The 23,959-nt window shown below is 46.9% G+C and overlaps 1 protein-coding gene across 1 annotated transcript in view; it reads right to left on the minus strand.

The window, feature by feature from the left end:
• Positions 1-317: 317 nt before the first annotated feature.
• Positions 318-23,959, minus strand: part of ATP9A (ATPase phospholipid transporting 9A (putative)) — a 172,545-nt gene continuing 148,903 nt past the window's right edge. Inside the window, exons 20-28 of the mRNA XM_034947069.3 lie at positions 22,645-22,734; positions 22,376-22,520; positions 21,203-21,267; positions 17,394-17,549; positions 13,730-13,794; positions 12,135-12,243; positions 11,151-11,208; positions 8,441-8,644; positions 318-4,974 (exon numbers count right to left, since the gene is read on the minus strand). Coding sequence (XP_034802960.1) covers positions 4,838-4,974; positions 8,441-8,644; positions 11,151-11,208; positions 12,135-12,243; positions 13,730-13,794; positions 17,394-17,549; positions 21,203-21,267; positions 22,376-22,520; positions 22,645-22,734 — 1,029 coding nt within the window. The 3' untranslated portion in view covers positions 318-4,837. The remainder of the gene's footprint in view (positions 4,975-8,440; positions 8,645-11,150; positions 11,209-12,134; positions 12,244-13,729; positions 13,795-17,393; positions 17,550-21,202; positions 21,268-22,375; positions 22,521-22,644; positions 22,735-23,959) is intronic.

A 23,959-nucleotide genomic window follows, 5' to 3' on the forward strand; every position in this document is an offset into this window, starting at 1 on the left:
TATATATATATTTCAGTCATCGAGGACCGTGTATAGAAATACAACATGAAGCTTATGGTTTTCATCTTATTTTCCATTTATATCTATCACCTTTTGAAATTCTGACACGTCTGGGATGGACAATAGTACAAAATAATAAATAACATGCATTGATTTGGGTTTTGCCAAAATCAAAATAATTTTCTGAACTGGAAAGAGTTTTCTTTACATTTCATGTACCATGAAATAAAGAAAAAATAGGAGCGTTATAATAAAAAGTCCTCATTTTGACACCAGAATTCATGTTTCTGTACAAATTAAAATAATCCCCCAAGGCAGAACGTACACAAGCTTTATTGGGCAACAGCAACGAGCCACGCTGGCAAACAATGAAAGTAGAGTCACTCAGAAACACGAAAGATCACATGTGTGTCATCACAGCATCGAGAATTTAAATCATCTGGAAGTTCCTGCTAAATTAAAGCATACTGTGCCAGAGCTCCCCTCTAATCAAAAAACGCTGTCCTGGTGAAAATTTGCAATGAGGATTACAGAGAGAGAGATCAACCAATGAGGAAATCACAGACTCTTACATGAGTTTACAGTTAACCCCACTGCAACAAAATAATAAATTAGCCATAATTTGTTTTTTTTTTTTTGCAAATACCATGCCCCCCACCTGACCCCACAAACACAACAGTCACTGACACGGCCCAGCTATATTAACAGACTGCGCCTCAAACCATGCTGTGGCGGAGAAGACAGATTCACGGGTAACGCCACTTTGGCCTGAGAAGATGCTTCTGAGCTCCAGTGGAGAAGATGCTTCTGAGCATCCAGAAGATGCTGCTGCTCACGCTGCAGGATGCTTTGCAGGTTCATTCAAAAACAAATTTTTTTCCAAGAAGAACTGGACATAATTCATGGGAATATTTTAAGTATATATAAGCGGCAAAAAAGCTGTACATTAAAAGAAGAGGGAGAAATAAAATGTGTTGTATTTACAAAGCTCTTTGTATATTTTTTTAAATGAAAACAAAGCTGGGAGTGATAGAATTTTAATGCAATGAAAACAAAATAATTCTTCAAAAAACTTTAGATGACATCATTCTCTCGCTCTTTCTTTCACACACACACACCCCCCACACACTTCAAACACACAGAAAAGGTTAAAGATAAAAATAGCTGATAGGTGTTTAAGTAGGATGGAGCAGAAGAATGTACATGTCCCATTTGCAATTTTGGCAAAGGTTTAAAATGCTGCCCTAAAGGCACGCACGCATGCCCAGCCTACCCCAGTAAAAACAAGACAAAGTATAAAAAGAAAAGTCTGGCGGGGGGTGGGGGAGGCATTAGCATATCAATTTCCAATGAGCACAAAATTCAAAATACATTAAAAAGTAGCATGGCTTACATTTTCAGCAGAGAAGAAACTGAGGAAATGTTCATAAACAGACAATGACTTTTAAGATTTACTGTCACAAAAAAAAAAAGGGTTTCACTCCAGGGGAGCGGAACTGGGATGGGAATTTTACAATGCTAGTTCCAGCACGTGGTCTACTGGCCCCAGGGGCTGGAAAAGGGAGGTCTGCTCCAACTTTAAGATGCGCCCTGGGATGCCTTCCAAGCAGCTGGAGTTAGTGCCACCTGTCTCACCTGGCACCACAGGCAACACACATGTGCACACGCATGCTTTCAAAATGAGGATCAAAACTGTCCCACGTAAGAAATTACTCAAGATGGAAAAACTAGTCGGGTGATTTTCTTAGAGAAAAAAAAAGAGACAAAAAGGAAGGGGTGGGGGGAGGGGGAAGAAACCAAATAGATCCTGCTTCCCCCTGTCACACAACCATCATCAAAAGACATATGAACAATAATAAAATAGTAATAGAAGTTCTTACTCTGGCAGAAATAGCTAGTGTTGTCAGAGGGCGCAGGGAGCTGTGAGTTTTGCTTTCAGGAAAAGTGTTCAAACAGTGCTGACTGTGTACCTCAAGGCCCTCTGACCTCAAATTAAATTGGCTGTCAAAGACTTACGGCCCATGGAGCTCCCAGGTGACAGTGTCAATGGCGCTTTATGTAAGTTCTTTCCAGATTGATGAACCAAGAAAAAGGTCAACTGAATCCTTATGCTTAAGGTTTACAAACTCAGGAGAGTTTCTTGTATAGCAACTCTAGTTTCTTGTTTGCTTATTTCTTTGTCTTCCCCACCACCACTAAGATGACCTCCGAGAAGTGCCCAGGCGCCCCTGGGGCTCTCTGCTGGGCTTACAGTCTGATTGTGCAGGTAAAGATCGTGTCCTCTCACCGGACTGCATCCTCCTGCCTTTGCGTCTCCAGTGTCTGAGAAGCACGGTGTGTGCATTCCTAGGTGTTCAGGGACCGTCCAGTGAATGGCGTCAGCCAGCTGCCCACTGATGGGATGGGCCAACGACGTGGCAGTTTGCACTTGAGTGTCGGTCCTTCTCACCCTTGACCGCCTCCGCCCCAGTGCGGCTGAGACAACAGAGTAAAAAGGTTTGTGGAGAACACTGACGAGTACCTTCCACTTCCAACTATGGCTTCTTCAGCCCCTCCTGGGAGCATTCTCCCTTGAAGATGTCAATCAGTATCTTAAGCGTTGGCTTTAAAAGTCAACTTGTGCACCTCAATCAAAATTGAGAATTAAGGAAAAGGCCAGGGAGACCATCTTCATTCTGCTTCTGCTGGAAACCTCTCAAACTTCCTGACGAGGCTCCCACACGCCCTGCCTGCAGGAGCCAGCATCCCGAATCTCTGAGCAAAGCCAGGTACAGGGTTTGCAAAGTCTAAACAGGACTATCTTAAGACTTCCCAGCGTTACAGAGCCAGGTTCAGCATCTGCAAAGTCTAAACGGGACTATCTTAAGACTTGCCAGTGTTACAGAGCCAGGTACAGGGTCTGCAAACTCCAAACGGGACTATCTTAAGACTTGCCAGTGTTACAGACTGATTTCCAAGAAAACGGAGGCTTAAAAACTTCCAGCACAACCTTCTCCTCCACCTTTGAAAACACAGAAACTCACTCAATGAAGACGTCAGATTTGCTCAATCTTTCTGAAATTTTTGGACAAAGATCCTATCCTTAACTATTCACTCAATACATCTTTTCTGCCGACCTTTTCCCTCTGGCAGAAATGGCTGAATCAGATAGAGAAAAGTACTGCAAAACTGCAGAATCATAAGACAAAATAGATGTGGTGTCAACAGCCAATTAACCAGTACCTGCAACGTAAAGTCATTCTAGAACATTTTAAAAGGACAACACAAAATACAAAAGCTTATCAAGAGTGCTCCAAAGGCAAGGGACTATCTGATCCTCGTGTCTCCAGCTCTCCAAGAGCAGGAGTTAGTAGGCATCAGAAACCAGGCTGTGATGTACATCTCTGAAGCACACAGAAGTAGCGCCAGGCAGAGGGTTTGAAGGATATGTATTCATCAAGAAGTAAACGCAAATCCAAGATCTCAACCACACTTGGCTCTTAAAGATCCACCAACTTAACCCTTATGGCATGCATATGTGGCTTCTGCAAGAAGCAACTTGAAAACCCAAGAATGCCTTGCTCTACCACGTCCCGCGACTGCAAACTCCCTTCCTCTGAAACAAGCAGCCACAGCTTTATAAGAAACATGCCGGCATGTAGTCCATCCTGGGAGGGGAGAAATCTTCACCACTGGCTGCCTTTCAGCAAGTTCCCCCTGAAATCTGCCGGCAGTGGAACAGATCCCAGATCCCAACGCTGTAGCTTGGGTGTCCTCCCACCAGGGGTTCCTTGTTCCGAAAGCTGCCACCAGTGTTGTTCTGAAAGATGCCTCTGCCTTTGTGGGGTCATCTTCCATTATGCCTCCTAACAGGAAACAGGCTTCTATGGAAGAGAAGAGTCCCAGCCCCCTGACCTTTCCACTTTGGTCTTGGAGGATCTGAGTCACATCTGCCATGTTGCCTAAAGAATTAGTTGAGTCTCTTATCACACTGTCGACACATTTAGGGGCCATTCAGTGGCACGTTTCCTGCTAAAACAACTCTGCTGAAAATGTCTGAGGTCGTTCTCAAACAGCCACTGGCTTTGTGATTGTTACCAGGTCCCAATAAAGCGGGATCACACCTCTGAAATTCTTTTACGAGGTGGCAGGTGAAGTTAACTCACGCACTATGGATGCTGAATCAGATCAAGGATAACAGATTGGACTTAGGACACTCTCTCTCCCTCTTCTCTCATTTACTGGTTACGATCCCAGGAATCCAGTGTAACCTGGATAAGCAGGGCTGGCTGGAGACGATACTGAGCATTTCCGAATGGAGATTATTGTGTGGATAACTTTTTACCAAATGTCACTGTCTTTTCCTCCCAAACCGACACCAAGAGCTTTCTATTTTTCTGACACCTCTTTGTAAGAGCAAGAAAGACATAAAGAGTACATACACATTAGGACTCTTTAAAAAACAAAAAACAAAAAAAACCACACACACACACGAGCCTTCTACAACCTTCAGCTACCCAGAAACTTTTATCATGTGACAACAAAATTCAAGTCATAAGGAAGCTCGCACAGTGACCCATATAAATCTCCCAGCTGAGCCACCAGCTTTAACATATTCACATTCACCTAAACATGAAGAACGAGGGGTTCAGACAGGCCCAGATGGGTCTCTTTCAGGACCCTCCCTCCCGTTGATGCAGCGTTAGGACTCCGTTTAGGCGCAGAGCCTCTTCCCATTAAAACTGCATGTGTTAGCAATTACTGCAAAATCCACAGGTGGCGGTTAATATAAATGGAACTTGAGCTCTGTCCATCAGGGAAGCGCCGAGACCAGGGCCCCCTCCAGCGAACGCACGGCCTATGATGTGAGCTTTGAGTAGCTGGGGGGAGAGAACCGTCTTCGCAGGTACTTGAGGACATAGAGGGGGAGGCAGCTGACCAGAGTGATGACGGAGACTTTCCACAAGAATGACAAGGTGGCGATGAAGTACACATCTGCAAGGAAACGGGAAGACAGCAGTGAGCAGGCAGGAATATTCCGGAAGGTGCATGGGGTCCAGAAACAGGCGTCACAACTATCAAAGGGAAAGTCATCTCCCGTCACAAACCCACAGCCTCCTGGCATTGGCCCTCTTTCTCCATGGACTGTAAGGGAAGGTACCATGGCTAAGAGTACACAGCGCCGCAGCTTGATTTTCCTCGCTCTCTCTTCTGTAGCTTCCTGACAGTGAAATGCTACTTTTAACACCCAGGAGAAGAAAACTATGGGGGCCACCAGATGCAGTGGCTCATGCCTTAATCCCAGCACTCTGGGAGGACAAGGCGGGCAGAAGAATTGAACCCAAGAGTTTGAGACCAGCTTGGGCAACACAGCAAAACCCTGTCTCTACAAAAAATACAAAAACTAGCCAGGCATGGTGGTACATGCCTATAGTCCCAGCTGTTCAGGAGGCTGAGGTGGGAGGATCATCTGAGCCCGGGGAGCTTGAGACTGCAGTGAGCCAACATTGCACCACCGCACTCCACCCTGGGCAACAGAATAAGACACTGTCTCAAAAAAAAGAGAAAAAAAGAAGGAAAGAAAATTACAGGGGAAGAAAACTCAGAGATGCTTTTGATTTGGTGTTGTCTAACAGTTGGAGAGTCTTTCTTTCTAAGTCCCGGCCACTGGCGAGCGGAAAGTGACATTCAAATGCACCCTCTGCTTCCAGTGATGGTCGCAGAAAGCCACAGGATGAATCTGGGTCATGGTGCAAAGTGTTCAGACCCCCTTGTCAGAGAAAGGCTTAAGCTGACCCTCAGGGACTCTGATGGAAGGTGGGGGGGCGGGCGTACTGCCTTTCCTGCTGCAGGACTATAAACCCGGTTATGAGGTTTTCTTAAGAGAGGAGTGACAGTTTGTGGCTTTCAATACAGCAGAAGCCAGAATAAGCCCCTTCTCCACTTTCTGAGCACAGGATGCTGAAATGCAGCTGCCACTGAGGCAGCACCTACTAAGTGCCAGGCCCAAGGCTCAACTCACCCTGTGGTATTCCTACACCTCTGACCCGGTCCTGTGGTGTGTCCCTATCACAAACAAGCTGAGCTTCCTGAGCACGGGCCACATCTCTGTGACCACCTCAGGCCCAAGCCTTTGAGCACATACTAGGTCTCACAAAACGCTTTCTAGAGACTAGTGACAAGGGTGAAACTGCTTTAAAACTCCACTGTTCACAGGGATGCTCCTTTAGTTCCTGGAGCGCACAGTAAATGCTCACAAATCCTTTCTAGAAACTGGGGCTGCAACTGTGAAACCTTTACTTTTCAGGGGATGTTTCTTTTACCTTTACTAAAACCTTCCTAAGGAGCTTTGGAAGCTGGCAAAAGAGCCGCGATCAAAGATGCTTCCAGGGTAAGGTCGAGTTTCTCTGCCTTTTTCTTGTTATTGCCCCTTAAGGAACATTTTTAGACTTTTCTTCTTCTCCTAATTGACCACCTCCATGAAATGTTAATGTCACAGGTATACTGTGTATCTGTTTATAATATTATATATACATCTCCTTTATACGTAAAAGATTAGGGTTTGTTCACACCCCACCAAAGACCAATGTTTGTTCCCCAGGTGGTGGGGTCCACACCACCCCCACTGAGAAGGCCTGGGGCAAAGGAGCAAGGGATGGGCCATTGCTAGAGAGCCTGGGCCCTGCAGGTTTCCCACGGAGGATGGGGCGTGAGGGGGTTGTCATAACTGAAAGTTTCCCCCAGAGAGAGTCTATCCTGCAAATCTTGAACACACATGAGCTTCTTAGCAGAGAAGCAGCCTCCGGGCCCTGCTCCCCCAGCTGATAAAGGAGAAACAGTATCACTCTTGAGGGTTTTTTGTTTAAATAACACAGACAGAAAATTAAATGCTCCTACTGAGGAGGAAAGAGGTGTAAAGAGGGCTGTCTGCTAAACCAGCTAGACTTTCAGGATGACCCCGGCCCTGAGGTTCCAAAGCCATAGCGGCTTGAGTTTGCCCCGTGCGGGGGAAACCAAGATTAGAGTTCAGAATCTATCCACAGCACAACACAGAAAATGCTGGATCATCTGAACCGTGCCCGTGTTGCAAGTTCTAGTTGAACTAGAAACAGGTTTCTAGACAGGAATTAAAGCCCATGTCAGCACCCGACGGGGTCCGTAGCACAGCATGGGGTCATCTTGGTGGCCCTGCAGGGACTTGTGGCTCAATCAATTGGGAAGAAATTAACTGATATGGCAAAGCAAGTGAGGTCAGCATGGAAGAGTGAGGAAACCAGGCTTGTCCATCTAGAGACAGTGGCTGACACTGGACAAGCCCAAGAGTACCTGGAATCACTACTGAGGTCAGAGAAATCTGCCGCCACCCCACATTGGGATGGTGCTGACACTCCCCCATCTCTACATTCCCATAACATTTTTTATTATTTATTTATTTATTTATTTAGAAATGGAGTCTTACTCTGTCGCCCAGGCTAGAGTGCAGTGGTGCGATCTCAGCTCACTGCAACCTTCGCCTCCCGGGTTCAGGCGATTCTTCTGCCTCAGCCACCCAAGTAGCTGGGACTACAGGTGTGTGCCACCACGCCCTGCTGATTTTTGTATTTTTAGTAGAGATGGGGTTTCACCATGTTGGCCAGACCGGGCTCAAACTCCTGACCTCGTGATCCACCCGCCTCTGCCTCCCAAAGTGCTGGGATTACAGGTGTGAGCCATTGTGCCCGGCCTCCATAACATTTTTTATTTGGGGTGTGCCTGGGCGTCTAGCACCTCACCCCATTTTTCTCTCTTGGTAACTTTGATCACATCTGATATTCCTGTGCTCACACTCACTTATGTGTGTTTATCGTGTGTTCCCAACAAGAAGGGCAGCTCCCTGGCGAGCCTGTCCACCTCATCTGCCACCATAATCCTGGCACACGGCAGGTGCTCCCACGTCTACGGAACTGGCGAGTACCTTCAGCACTTGGTTTGCTGTGCGGAGCAGCAGATTGTATTCTGAGATCCCTGGAGTCCCTCAGGAGCTCTATCAGGACACAGCAGCAAGGCAGGGCTGCACGGGCAAGGTTCTGGGGCTCGGCACCTCCCAGCACTGCCACTTTGCTATCACAAGTCCCCTTTTATCAGTTTCATAGATTGGACTTCAGATTAAGATTTCACGGGAACAAAAAGATTTTGTGGCCCCAAAAAGGTGACAGAGCAAGACTCCGACTCAAAAAGAAAAAGAAAAACACTGTCTACTGCAATCACGCCCTCTGTCCTCAATTTCACACCCTGAAGCACAACTACCACCTGTCCCTAGAGAACACCTGTTAAGAAAACGTGGACAGCTGAGCGGGAAGGACTGCTGGAGGAAGAGCCCAGGCCGAGAGCTGGGAACCCCCCTTCCTTCATATGGCAGTGAGACCTCTGGGCCAGATTCACTGGGGGTGACGGACGGGGTTTAAGCATTCAGGGGTCTTACCGATGAACTCGTGTAAGAACACCAGGGAGGCGATGTAGCAGGCCAGGCTGAGCAGCTCCGCCACTGTCATGAGCCAGTGCCAGGTCTGGATGGTCAGCGCCACCATGAGCAGCTCAGTGAGGATCAGCGAGGTGAAGGAGATGGCCACGATGTGCACGAACTCCGACTCAAACAGCAGCAGCGCCCCGTACATGATGGTGCTCCCTGCAAACGCCAGAGAAGGGTATTCCCCTCACCCTCCCTGCGAAAGCCGCGCCCTGCTCGCCTACACCTGGCTCCTTTCCGCAGTTTTCATTTAGACATGAAAGGCATCACTTGTTACATGAGGTTAATGACTGGTGCTTTATGCAGGTCTGAACCTATGGTTTTCTGATTTTCCTCTTTGACCTTGTAGGATAAATAATCTTTAACTACAAAGTGAGAAAAAGGGAGAAAAAAGGAAGTAAGGCAGGGAGGGAGAGTATCTAGAGTTGATGAAAGAAATAGAAAGTTAAATATAATATTTAAAATGATGGAGTCGCGGCCAGGCGCGGGGGCTCAGGCCTGGAAACCCACAATTTGGGAGGCCAAGGTGGGTGGATTGCTTGAGCTCAGGAGTCTGAGACCAGCTTGGGCAACAAGGTGAAAGCCCATCTCTACAAAAAATACAAAAATTAGCCAGGCGTGGTGGCATGCACCTGTAGTCCCAGCTACTCAGGAGGCTGAGGTGGGAGGATCACTTGAGCCTGGGAGATGGAGGTTACAGTGAGCTGAGATTGTACCACTGCACTCCAGCCTGGGTGACAGAGTGAGCCCCTGTCTCAAAAAAATAAAAAATAAAATGATGTCGTGACTCACACCTGTAATCAGCACTTTGGGAGGCTGAGGCGGGCGGATCACTGGAGGCCAGGGGTTCAAGACCAGACTAGCCACCATGGCGAAACCCTGTCTCTACTAGAAATAAAAAAATTAGCTGGGCGTGGAAGCGCGTGCCTGTAGTCCCAGCTACTCGGGAGGCTGAGGCACGAGAATTTCTTAAACCTGGGAGGTGGAAGTTGCAGTAAGCCGAGATCATGCCACTGCACTCCAGCCTGGGTGATACAGCAAGACTCTGTTACAAAAAAAAAAAAAAGAATAAACCCCAATAGGTGACATGAACAGTAAATTTATTTTTTAAAAAAATAATAAACCCCAGCCAGTCGCGGTGGCTTACGCCTGTAATCCCAACACTTTGGGACGCCGAGGTGGGCGGATCACGAGGTCAGGAGTTCGAGACCAGCCTGGCCAACATGGTGAAACCCCCGCCTCTACTAAAAATACTAAAATTAGGCGGGGGCCTGTAATCCCAGTTATTCGGGAGGCTGAGGCCGGAGAATCGCTTGAAACCATAAGGCGGAGGTTGCAGTGAGCCAAAATGGCGCCACTGCACTCCAGCCTGGACAAAAGAGCAAAACTCCATCTCAGAATAGTAATAATAATAATCCCCAAATACACATGTTTATTTGTAAGTTATATATGTGTACCTGTCCAGATATATAGAAATATTAGGACCATTTCACAAATATATTATATGCACTACAAAACATACATAAAAATGGAAATACTAAAAAAGAGTGAGGATTCCGGGCACAGTGGCTCATGCCTGTAATCCCAACAGTTTGTGAGGCTGAGGCAAGAGAACTGCTTGAATCCAGGAGTTTGAGATCAGCCTGCACAACATGGTGAGACCTCATCTCTACAAAAAATACAAAAATTAGCCGGGTGTGGTGGTGTACACCTGTAGTCTAAGATGCTGAACTAGAAACAGGTTTCTAGACAGGAATTAAAGCCTGTGTCAGCACCCGACAGGATCCACAGCACAGCATGAGGTCATCTTGCTGGACCTGCAGGGACTCGTGGCTCACAGTCCATTGGGAAGAAATGAACTGATTTGGAAACTGATCTGGTGGTGGTGTACACCTGTGGTCCCAGACTCAGAAGGCTGAGGTAGGGGGATCACCTGAGCCTGGGGAGGTCGAGGCTACAGCGAGCCGTGATTGCTCCACTGAACTCCAGCCTGGGCAACAGAGTGAGACCCTCCGCCGCCCAGGGTCTCACTCTGTTTCTACATATTATATAAAACATATTTTATAAGTATATAAAATCTATTATGTGCACTACAAAACATACATAAAAATAGAAATACTAAAAAAGGATTCTGGGCATGGTGGCTTTGCCCTGTGTCTCAAAAATATATATATAAATAAATATATATATATGTAAATGTAAAAGAGTTAGGAAAAATAAATACAAACAGAAGTTTTGCTATTTTCTTCTTATATTCCAACAGGTCATCTTACAACACCTCCACAGTCTGGTAAGACCCCCTCTGGAGGCCACTGAGGTAAACATGTTTTTCCAAAACTACGACTTGACCTGACTCTCAGAAAAGGTTTCAGAACATCCCAGAAAGCATCCGCTTTTTGCCTCATGAGTGGAGCAGCCCCACAGGCTTTGATTACTGTCCACCTGCCTTCCTCTGGCTTCACTACCTCATTTCTCACACAGCAGCACTGCGCATGTCTGATGTTCAAGTCCTTATACAGGGTGAGCGGGGTCTCCCCTGGGTCCCACTGCCACCCTCCTTCCTATTTCAGATTCGTTTCTTCTCTTCTTGTTCTACAGGCAAGAAGGGGACACCCTGAGTCAGGGCCAGAGCACAAGACAAACAGGTGTCTCCACTCATCCTTACCTTGATAGATGCTAATCAAAACCCATATTAAGAATGTCTTGTAGGACAACGGCCGTCCCTAAATGAGAGACAGAGAAAGGTTAGAGCCGGTTTCGTGGGGGGCTCACGCAGCATGCCATCAGCTTTCACGTTATTCTCCCGCTAACGAGATAAGGCAACCCATCTGTCTTCATCAATAAAGTGGCTCGCACACACCTGAACACATTGGAGGAATTATTTCTTTAAAAAAAGAATTGGCCAGGCATGGTGGCTCACACCTGTAATCCCAGCACTTTGGAAGGCTGAGGCAAGTGGATCACTTGAGGTCAGGAGTTTGAGACCAGCCTGGCCAACGTGGTGAAATCTCTCTTTACTAAAAATACAAAAATTAGCCAGGCATGGTGGTGCACGCCTGTAATCCCAGCTACTCGGGAGGCTGAAGCAGGAGAATCGCTTGAACCCAGGAGGTGGATGTTGTAGTGAGCCGAGATCGAGCCACTACACTCCAGCCTGGGTGACAGAGTGAGAATTAGTCTCAAAAAAAAAAAAAAAAAAAAAAAGAATTAACATTACATGGGAATAAACCTTCCCTTGGGTAAAAAACCCTGGAAGACAAATAAAATTATACACATGCCTAGGCACACGCCACCACACACACTTTTTGGAACTGTACACAAGAACATCTCTGGGAGCAAACGTAAGTTGCAACTGCAAAGCGGAACTGTCAGGGGCTTTTTGCAAGTCGTGAGTTGGCTTGTTTTCAGTTTATCTATTACTGTACTTTTTCACGTTCTTTATACCAGTGAATATATTACTGCTTTAAGAAAAAATGTAAACTCCCACACCTTCCCCCCAAAAGTAAGAAAGCTACCAGTTCAAGTGTGTTCAAATCAGAATTGGAGGGTCTGTGTGAAATAAATTCGAAGAAAAAAAGCAGGGAGGGAGGGAAGGAAGGGAAAAGCAAAGGAGGAAAGGAGGAAGGAGGGACTGAGAAGCTAACAGAACCTTGAGAAGATCCTTGTAGAGCTCAGGATACAGCATGGCAACTTCCGATTTGACATCTTTGTCCAGGACCAGAGAAAACACAGGAAACATGGTGTAAATTGTGGAGTACCTGGGAGAGAAAACCGCCGTAGGTAAGACCTGGCTGACGCGATAGGAGCTATGTGCTGTGCCAGCCTCCAGCACCCAAGTCCCAACCATGCCTCTAACAAATATTTACTGCTTGTCTATTATGCTCCGGGGCTGGCTGTAAGCACCAGAAACCCATGAGCAAAAATGGGCAAAAATGTCTGCCCTGAAGAGCTTTCATCCTGGTCAGCGAGTCAATAAACAAATACATTAGGTAAACTCTATGTGTGTTAGAGAAGTGCTAAAGAGAAAAATATAATGGGGTAGAGGAAATAAGACGTGTGTGTGTGTGTGTGTGTGTGTGTGTGTGTGTGTGTGTGTGTAGGGGGTGATGGTACAATTTTAGAGGCTGAGGAACAGAACATTTGAGTGAACACCCACAAAAGGTGAGGGCCAGCCAAGCCAATCCCAGGAGGAAGAGCATTCCAGGGAGAAGGAACCACCAGTGCAAAGGCACTGAGGCGGGAGTGGCTGTCATGTCTGAAGAACAGCCATAAGGCCAGTGGGGCTGGGGCTGAGGAAGACGGAAGAGGAAATGAGGACCCACGGGGAAGATGGGACCAGACCACGGAAGGTCGCACGGTGCACAGCTCAGGGAACCCCTGACTATATTCTGTAATGTTCTTGTACTCTTCCAGAACCCGACAAAAGACAGCCCGCTTTTCCAGTTAGAAGCAGGCAGAATTCTAGTGCCTCCTCTCAGGCTGAACTCATCAGCCAACACAGGAGGATGGAAAGCGGACTCTGTGAGACTCTCCAGAGCGCAGCTGACCTTCCCACGCCCGCCGTCTCCTCATAACCAGGAGTGACCTCAGCTGCGTGTGTCTGTATCTAGGGCACTCGGTAACCAAACTCCACCTACCTGGGTGATTCAGAGACTGAGCACGTTCTCTGAAAAGGTCAGAAGGATCATCCTGAAGTTCCAGGTCAGTAATGGGGGTGGGTTTGCAGGCTGCAAAGGCCCAAGTGACACCATCTCTGTCACTGTGGCACAGCAGCCAAGCTCTGTTACTTGCACGTCCCCGAGGCAGTGGACTCTGGCCCTCCTTGGAGCTCCAAGGATGGGACTTCTACTGGGCTCAGTTCAGGCCAGGAGGGCATTTTTCAGATCCCCCACCCCTTTTTATTAAGACCCCGGTGAAATCACCAAGTCTGCAAACCTTCCACCTTGCTCTCCTCAATCAACTGATAACTCTGGAGTATTTTTTCAAGACCAGGTACAACTGGCAAAGTGCAACACACCACACACATCTCCAACTCCACTTCCTCCATCTGGTTAAGGGCTTAACAGCTCAAAACCTTGTTAATTCAAGGAGGTTCTAAACCATGGTGCTGGGCCTGCATTCGCTGGGGCTGGGAATCCAATGTGGCTTGGGAACCCAAGAATTTTTCCACCACGTTTCTTCTCTCTGTTGCGGCATTTGGAGAAGGTTTCGTAAACAATTAATTCCTTGGCAGGATTTCCTTACCCAATGATGAGGAATCCTTGATAGAGAGGGACGGAGGCAAAGTAAAACACGGAGGAAAAGACAGCCTGTGCCAAGGAGAGAGGAGGATGTCACCAAAAGTCATGACAAAATCCCTTACATTTACAGAATAAAAATAACACCTGATATTTACATAACACTCATCCGTGCCGGCACTGCTGTAAGGTACTTTACATGGATTTGCTCATTTCATTCTCACAACATCAACAACAACCCTATGAAGTCGGTACGATTCTCATCATCCTCATTATGCAAAGCAGAAAGTGAGGCATAGAGAGGGTACGTGGCTTGCCCAAGCCCACACAGTTCCTAAGCAGCAAATCCAGGAATCATTCCTGGGTAGGGTGATGTATCACAGCTCCAGGGTCTACTCAGCCTGTTGTGAATATTTATTAAGTTCCAGGACCTAGGAATGCTCTGCACATGAGCACAGCTGATCTCCAGAGCAGCCCACAGGATCAAGTCCTACTATCACCCACACTTTACAGAAGGGGAGGCTGAGCAGGTAAACAGCCCTACGGGACTCAAGCCCAGCTGTGGCCACAGAGCGCACACTTCTAAACAGCTCGGAATCCTCACCTCTGTAGGCATGCACGCTGCTAACCAAAGTGCCGTAGGTATGGAAACACATACGGAAAAAGAGCCTCTGAAGTGTCTACGGGGGCTGGGATGGCAGAGAAGGCTTCACTTCTTATATTACATGTTTCGGTATTTGGGGAAATTTTTGAAAAGAGCATGGTGACAGATTATTTTTGCAATTAGACAAAAGCAATGAAGATATTTACAAACCCTCGCGGAAATGTCTGCTTCCTGCTTTGGAAAATATTAGCTGCTGGTAATGATGAATAGGCTGGGGAGATCCAATCAGGCTTGAAGCTCTGTTAGCTCCGTCTCTGGACCTCTATGGGCTAGGTCTCCAAGCTGATATCTATTCATATAAAGCTGACGGAAGGCCAGAGACAAATGCTGCCTGAAAGCTTTTAGAAAGCAGAAGAAAGCAAGGCAGAGATACCCTAGTCATTAGAAATAGCATCAGACCAGGGCTAGCTCCCCAGAGCACCTTCAATGGACACAGAGAGAAAGCATGTAAGAAACACGTGCTTTCTCGGCACAGAGCTCAGAGCGCAGGTGCTCCTGAGCGCCATGGCCACAGGAAGCCCCAGTTCGCCCTGGCTGCGCCGGAAAAGCCACTTTTCCAGTGACTTTTCACCCAGGCTGTGCCGCTGCTTAGGAAGGATGGTTGTAAAAATGTCAAGAATCTGTTGTTTATTTTCCAAACCAGTATCAGGAGCCCCTTCCTCTAAAAGGGTCATCCTAACCACAAAGTCTTCATCTCGACAAGAGCACTTTGGGAAAAATAAAAACACTGTGTTCTCTGACAGACTCATGTCCCGGTGCAATTCTAACTGGGACTTGCTCTTGGCCATTTTCAGCACAGTGGACAGGGGTTAAAGGCATTTTCTTTCGCACAAAGAACAATGCCTCATCCTGGAATTCTTTTTCTACATCAATGTTAACAGTAACATCCAGTTTTTGAAGAAGTCAGCTCATCCCGGCCAGCTTTTGTGTATGAGTCCAAGGATGGGCTGATTAATCTCCCAATGATTAAAACCACAGCATTATCCTGTTCAATTGGTGAGTTAACATAAAAGTACAGATGTGGTCTGGTGAACCACAGCAGCTGTTTGGGTTTAGATCATTTTGATGAAAGTCACTTTCAGGCTCCCCTACTCCCAATTGCAATAGATATTTAAAACATAAAATCACCCCCAAAAAACTGGGGTGTAGCCAGTGGACGGAGAATTCTCATGTACCCAAAGCAGCACTACCTGATACATTGTACAAGGCAGACCGCCTTTCAAGTATGATTAAACATTCTCACAAATTAAAATATCACCTGATGTTTACATATTACCTTATTTCACTTCTACTAATCACGGTAAGGATGCCTTAGCACTGATGTCTTAAAAACGTCTCTGTTTTTCACAGTGGCCCTGTCCGAGGGCAAGGAGGGTCTCATCATCCCTGTTTTCCAGGTGGGAAGACTGAGGCCTAGAGTAGAAAGTTATTTGCTCAAGGTCTCACAGATCCTTAATGGTATGGCCAGAAGGAGACGTGAGTTCCAGGATCTACTGCACCTACATTCTCACCACTCAACTGGGAGCATTTTCACCTCAATGCCCAAAAAAGAAGATTGACAATCAATAGCTTTTCAACACCAAAAATATTTTCTTTCCCTCCTTTGGCCTCCTTTCTACTCCACACTTAATTGCTACAGACTGATGGCAAATTTTGTTGTTGTTGTTTTGAGATGGAGTCTCACTCTGTTGCCCAGGCTGGAGTGCAGTGGCACAATCTCAGCTCACTGCAACCTCCAGTTCCCAGGTTCAAGTGATTCTAATGCCTTAGCCTCCCAAGTAGCTGGGATTATAGGTGCATGCCACCATGTCCAGCTAATTTTTGTATTTTTAGTAGAGACAGGATTTCACCACGTTCACCAGACTAGTCTTGAACTCCTGGCCTGAAGCGATCCGCCCACCTCAGCCTCCCAATGTGCTGGGATTACAGGCATGAGCCACTGCGCCTGGCCTATGATGACAGATTTTGAAGAAGTTTGTGAGAGAGAAGGTGAGAAAATATATACTCTAGAATCCTTTTATGAAAAAGCAAGATGGGAACAAGATGTTAACTTCCAAGGGTATTCGTGATCATAATAATTAAACTCAGTTCCCCTACTAGGCTCTGCTGGAAGACAGAACCGTGATGCTGAGTCAACCTCAGTGCCAAGTGTCATGCTGACCCCTGCAAGTGGACACGGTCCCCGGCCCTCCATGACGAGCGTATCAAGAAGGTACTCAGATTGTGACTGCAGGCTTTGAGGTCCACCTGCCTGAGCTGACTGAATCCCTGCGGGACACCACAAATTTCTCATCCATATTCAGCCTCAGCCTCCCCATCCGTAAAATGGGCTCAGGCTATTGTGAGGCTTATGTGAGACACTGCATTGTGAACACTTAGCCTGATGCCTAGGGTACAGGAAGCACACAAGCAAAGTACATTCTTCTTTAGTGGTTGTTCTCTGATGGCCCTTACCTCTGCAAAAGGTGAAAAACCAGGGCCTGAATAGTCATTCAGCATTTAACTCTGCGTCTTTCACTCCAGCAAACAAATTATAACAACGTACCCACAATTAAAATAACTCATATACACTCCACTTGCCCCATGCCAGGCACTGGATGTCACCACTGCTAACGCACACATCCTCACCACATGGCAGGAATGACCAGCACCACTTAACAGGGGAGGAATCTTGAGCACCAAGAAGTTCAGGGACTGGCTCAAGGTCTATCAGCTGGAATGCAGCCAGGTGGGGGATTTAAACTGGCGAGGTAGGGGTGACAGCTCCAAAGCATAATCTAATTCCCAGGCTTTTTCCATGATAATTACATAGCCACATGTACATGTGCAGAGGGAGCAGCTGCCCACCCACCTACATGGTATAGCCACATGTACATGTGCAGAGGGACCAGCGGCCCACCCACCTACATGGTATAGCCACATGTACATGTGCAGAGGGGCCAGCTGTCCACTCACCTACATGGTATAGCCACATGCACATGTGCAGAGGGGCCAGCTGTCCACTCACCTGCATGGTGCTGATACAGAGGCTCCTGTGAATCACGAACTGGCTGAGGGCGGCTGACCGCTTGTAGCTGTTCCGGCCGTGCACCATAAGCAACCGGCCAAGATGCTTAAATTGAGTGATGGAGAAGTCTGCAGCCAACGAAGCCTGTTTTCCTTCCTAAAATCCAATAAAATTAGGCACCATCAGAAGCACAAGAGGTCAGGGCAAACACATTTTCTTTCACTGAAAAAGCAAGACATTGTAGGAGATCTTTGAAGAACTTCAAGAAAGAAATTCTTTGGTTTCAAGCTATATGCAGTTGGTGGTCCAAGTCTAAATTTGATTTTAAAAGGGGAATTTATTTAAATAAAAACCATTCCGAATCGCATATAGTTATAATTTGGACGTCAAGTGGATCTAATACTTTGGGAGTTCAGCCCACCCCATAAGTAGCAAAGAATCATTTAAAAATAGATATTTTAAAACATTCAGTTCCCTTAAGAGCTAATTAAACATGAGGCAAAAACCCAGAGCTACTAACAATATTAGATAGGATATTCCTGAATACACAGCTCTGCACACTCACAGAAGTGGGAATAACTTGCAGTGCAACCATATAATGGAATTCTCTCATTTTGTATTTTTTAATTTTTATTTTTTCTTGAGACTGGGTCCCACTCTGTCACGCAGGCTGGAGTACAGTGGTGTGATCTTGGCTTACAGCAACTTCTGCCTCCCAGGTTCAAGCCATCCTTCCACCTCAGCCTCCCGAGCAGCTGGGAGCACAGACATGCACCACCACACCTGACTAATTTAGTTATTTTTGGTAGAGATGGGGTTTCTCCATGTTGCCGAGTTTGGTCTCAAACTCCTGAGCTCAAGCCATCCGCCCACCTCAGCCTCCCAAAGTGCTGGGATTCCAGGCATGAGCAGCTGCACCTGGCCGAATTCTCTCATTTTAAAAGGCAGTGACAGCCAACAATAAAGGGACAGAGGGACATGAGAGCCTCTGGATACAACACAACAGGAAGAACACCAATTCCCCTTGTACAGTGCTCATGCCAAACCAGAATTGGAACCGAATCAATCTGATGGGTTCAAGAACTGTGTAGTGCCGTGAGACACTACAACTGTCCTGAATGCTTCAAAAATGTCACTGACATGAAAAACAAAACACCCTCTAACCAAACCAAACAAAAAGAGAGAAACGTGTTCTACAATAAAGAATATCAGAAACATGAGGACATGCTAATAAATGTGATTTGCAATCCTTCCTGGAGCTTTTATTACTTAAGTTGTGAAGACACTCAGAGGACAGATGGGGGAATTTGAGCATGAATATTATCCAGTACCATTATATATCAATGTTACACGGGGTTGAGCATGAATATTATATAGTAGCATTGTATCAATGTTACATGGGGTGGGGGTGCCTGGGGGGGCGGGGCGGGGGGTGGGGCGTGGTTATGATGTTACTTTCTTTGTGTGGGAGAATGTCCTTGTTCTAAAGAGATCCAGCTGAAATATTTAGGGGTAACATTACATACAATTTACTTTCTACTGATTCAAAGAAAGAAAGATAACGTAGCAAATATTAACAATTGGCCAAAGTGAAGGGTAGATGGATGCTCACTGTTCTATTTCAACTTTTCCATTGTTGTATTTCAACTTTTGACATTTTTCAAAATAAAAAGGTAGAGTCAGAGTAAGAAGTGATGGCTCTGTATGCTCTCATGTAGGAACAAATCCATGATGTAACAGATTTAAGCAAGCTGCACAACAAAATGTACAGTGTGTTTTCAATTTTAAAAAATACATGAAAATTACATATATATACATGTGTAAGATATTTGTATAGATAGCAAATATATACACACTCATAACCAGTAATATACACACAGAAAAAATGTTGAGAGAATAACCAGTGTTATCTGATGCAGTTACCTAAAAGAAAAGATGTGTTTTACTTATAGATTCTTTTATTTTATGTTATATATATTTTTGAGACAGTCTCAGTCACCCAGAGTGCAGTGGCACAATATCCACTCACTGCAACCTCTGCCTCCCGGGTTCAAGCAATTCTCCTGCCTCAGCCTCCTGAGTAGCTAGAATTACAGGCACCCACTGCCATGCCTGGCTAATTTTTGTATTTTTGGTAGAGACGGGGTCTCACCATGTTGGCCAGGCTGGTCTTAAACTCCTGACCCCAGGTAATCTGCCCACCTCGGCCTCCCAATGTGCTGGGAATACAGGTGTGAGCCACCGAACCTGGCCTAGATTCTTTTAATTTTTTATAGTGAGCACTATTTTATATCCCAAGAAACAAAGGAACCAGAATACCATTTTTAATAGAAGGGAAAATGCTTTAATTTTTATAAGAACTGGTAGAGAATGCCATTAAACTCAAAAACATGCTTCTTAAAAACTGTATTCAGGGAATCTATACAGACTTCTGATATATCTCATTCAAAAATCATTTCACTCTACAACTTTAAATCATCGTCATCTTGCTGAGAACCAGAGAACCAGAAAGGGTGGTAAAGAGGGGGAAAAAAAGCCCTATGGGTCAGCCAAAGTCATGAAGCTATGCAACAGGATGGACAGGGGAGCATCTCTGCTGCTCCCTCCAGGCCTTGGCACTCCTATACTTCAAACACACTTCTTTTCTTTTTTTTTTGAGATGGAGTTTTGCTCTTTCACCTAGGCAAGAGTACAGTGGCTCAATCTCGATTCACTGCAACCTCCACCACCTGGGTTCAAGTGATTCTCCTGCCTCGGCCTCCTGAGTAGCTGGGATTACAGGCATGTGCCACCACATCTCACTAATTTTTGTATTTTTAGTAGAGATGGGGTTTCACCATGTTTGCCAGGCTGGTCTCGAACTCCTGAGCTCAAGTGATCCTCCCGCCTCAGCCTCCCAAACTGCTGGGATTACAGGCGTGAGCTACTGCTTCCAGCCCTTCACACACAGTCCTAACAAACTCGGTGACCCATCTTCTTGCCTCTTGTCATTTAGAGGTCACAAATTAGGGCCGAGTAAACTATAAGAGGCAAGCGCACAATTGGCAAGGAAAAAAAGACAGAAAAAATATTTCCTAACACACCAACTTTTAAAAATTATACCTGCCAAGGCCTTTTGGTGAGAAGTGAACTAAGCCACACTCTTCCATAGCGCCCAAGAGATCAGCACAGAGCAGGATAACTAATGCTTCTACTGACAATGCTGACTGTCCCAGAGAAGTCTGAAGTATACTTACCATACCCTAAGAATATAGAGAAACTTTTTTTTTTTTTTTTTTTTTTGAGACGGAGTCTTGTTCTGTTGCCCAGGCTGGAGTGCAGTGGCGCAATCTCGGCTTACTGCAACCTCTGCCTCCTGGGTTCAAGCGATTCTCCTATCTCAGCCTCCCAAATAGCTGTGATTACAGGCACCCACCACCATGCCCAGCTAATTTTTGTATTTTCAGTAGAGACAGGGTTTCTCTAAGTTGGCCAGGCTGGCCTCAAACTCCTGACCTCAAGTGATCCACCCGCCTCAGCCTCCCAAAGTGCTGGGATTACAGGCGTGAGCCACCACACCCGGCCCAGAAACACTTTTTCTTTTTTTAAATTGAGGTCGTGGCAAACAAAAAGCCAACATTCATCTGTCTGTAAGATGTAGCAATACAGACCTCTATCTTCCCAGTGACATGAGGTAACTGTGACATATGATTCCTTATGTTTTATCATTCTTTATCTGGAATTTCCAGAAGGCTTAAAGCTGTGTCTTTGAGAGAAAAAGAACCAAGAAACTACAGCAAGTGGAGCCGAGCAGAGGGAAACACTCTCACCTTTCCTTCCACTCCCACGCCGCAGTCAGATTCCTGAATCATGCTGACGTCATTGCCTCCGTCCCCTGCGAGCCACACAGACCAGAAAGAAAAGATGTTTCATTGTTACCTTAAACAAGAATGTATGCTTGTCTTTACCGCACTCTCGTCTTTCACGGAGCGCTTGCTGAGTGCCTGGCCTGCCCCGTCCATTCCATCTCTCCAACCCCTTGCACTACCAAAATCCTGTTTCACAGGCAGAGTGGCTGAGTGTCAGAGAGCCCAGGCGGCTTGCCAAGGGTCCCAGCACTGAGCAGCGGCAGTGGGACTGTGTCCACATAGGCATTTACCACCACCTGTCCTCCTCGGAGGCCGGGATACCCCAGGATTACCATCAGCAGCAACCTGTAGTGCTCTTACTGGATGCTTTCCATGCAGCGTGGCAAGCACATTTTACAAAGGTGATCCTTTTTAGGCTGAGCAGTGGCTCACGACTGTAATCTCAGCACTTTAGGAGGCCGAGGCAGGCAGATCACCTGAGGTCAGGAGTTCGAGACCAGCCTGGCCAACATGGAGAAACCCCGTCTCTACTAAAAATACAAAAATTAGCCACACGTGGTGGTGCGCGCCTGTAGTCCCAGCTACTCGGGAGGCTGAGGCAGGAGAATCACTTGAACCCGGGAGACGGAGGTTGCAATGAGCTGAGATTGTGTCACTGCACTCCAGCTGGGCAACAGAGTGTGACTCCGTCTTTAAAAAAAAAAAAAAGTGACCCCTTTTAGTCTTCGTGACACCATTTAAGGAAGCCACAATTATTATTCCCATTCTACCATAAGCAAACCGAGGCTGAGACGGGTGAAAGAAGCCACCTGGGGCACCCACTGGCAAAAGCCAGTGGAAAGATTTGAACCCAGATCCAACCCCACAGTGTGTGGTCTCCACCCCCGGAAGGCTGCACTCTTGAGCCACTGGCAAACGAGTAGAGGCCTGGCACGTGCTTATCTGCTCTCCAAGGGAAATATTAAAAATAATAACAAAAAGAGCCAAAGTCTGAGAGGTGGAGAAAAATCATGACCTCAACAAAGGGGCCTGGGGAATTTGAAGAACGAGCAGCAGCGTCCAAATATCCTCAGGGAAAGGGAGCCTGGTGCACCGGCAGGCCAGGGCCAGCAGCACAGCCTGAGCCTCACCTACCTACTGCACAGGTGAGTTTGCCCGTGCGCTCCTGAAGCAGGCGCACGATCTGGGCCTTCTGGGTGGGGGCACAGCGGCAGCAGACTACGGCCGGGCACTGGCAGGCCAGCTCCATGAACTCATACTCATAGTACTTGAGGCAAACCTGCAGGGTGGAGGGAGAGGTGGTGCGTTGGTGGAGGTCGCTGCCGAGCCTGCAGTGCCCCTGCCGAAGCCGGATAAGACCCAGGCTGCTGGGAGGACTGGCTCTCAGGGGTCCCCAAGCTCACCTCCAGGGAGTCTCCCGAGATGACCAGGGCACAATCATGCTTCCTGCGGAAGGCGTTCAGCTCGAGGTGAGCCTCCCCGCGGTTGGTCACCTGGAAGGGAACAGAGATGGAGAAGGAGGCATTGCTCTCCGGACATGACAGAACAATAAACAGTGGCTTCCAGGAGCCCACATGAAGACAACGGCCACCCCAGCCAAGGGTCCCTCCCCTCCTCTGCCACCAGAGGCAGCACCAAATGGAATCCTATTGGTTATGACTCTGCAGGAATCAAGAGAGCCCATGTGCCAACCACCACCTACAATTTCCCCCAGGACTAAAAATGCCTGTAATGGCCGAGCGCAGTGGCTCACGCCTGTAATCCCAGCACTTTGGGAGGCTGAGGCAGGCGGATCACTTGAAGTCAGGAGTTTGAGACCAGCCTTGCCAACATGGTGAAACCCACTCTCTACTAAAAATAGAAAATTAGCTGGGCATGGTGGTGGGTGCCTGTAATTTTAGCTACTTGGGAAGGCTGAGGCAGGAGAATCACTTGAACCCAGGAGGCAGAGGCTGCAGTGAGCTGAGATCATGCCACTGCACTGGCAGTCTGGGCAACAGAGCAAGACTCGTCTTTTAAAAAAAAAAAAGGCGGGGGGCCAGGTGCGGTGGCTCACGCCTGTAATCTCAGCACCTTGGGAGGCTGAGGTGGGCAGATCACCTGAGGTCAGGAGTTCAAGACCAGCCTGACCCACATGGAGAAACCCCATCTCTACTAAAAATACAAAATTAGCCGGGCTTGGTGGCACATGCCTATAATCCCAGCTACTTGGGAAGGCTGAAGCAGGAGAATCGCTTGAACCTGGGAGGTGGAGGTTGCGGTGAGCCGAGATCACGCCATTGCACTCCAGCCTGGGCAACAAGAGCAAAACTCTGTCTCAAAAAAAAAAAAAAAAAAAGCCTGTACTTTCATTTTCAGCCAGGCGTTGGACGATGCATTCGGTGGATTTTTCTCATTTATTTCTCACAACGGCTCTATGAGGTGCCAAAAAGAAGACAGCTCTATTTTGCACCTAAGGAAACTGAAGCATGGTGACATCTGCTAACCTGACTAAAGGCACATGGCTAGTATGCTGTAGCCCAGGTATGCAGAGCCAGGCACCTAGCAGGGACTGGGCCACTTTTCTGTAAAGGACCAGATGTTAACTATTGTAGGCTTTGAGGACCACATGGTCTCCATCACAACCACTCAGCTCTGCAGTTGTAATCCAAAAGCAGTCGTACACCATATGCAAACGAGCCGGTCTGTCTACACTCCAATAAAACAAAATACCTGCTG

The sequence above is a fragment of the Pan paniscus genome, chromosome 21 (assembly GCF_029289425.2).
Source record: "Pan paniscus chromosome 21, NHGRI_mPanPan1-v2.0_pri, whole genome shotgun sequence".
Lineage (NCBI taxonomy): Eukaryota > Metazoa > Chordata > Mammalia > Primates > Hominidae > Pan > Pan paniscus.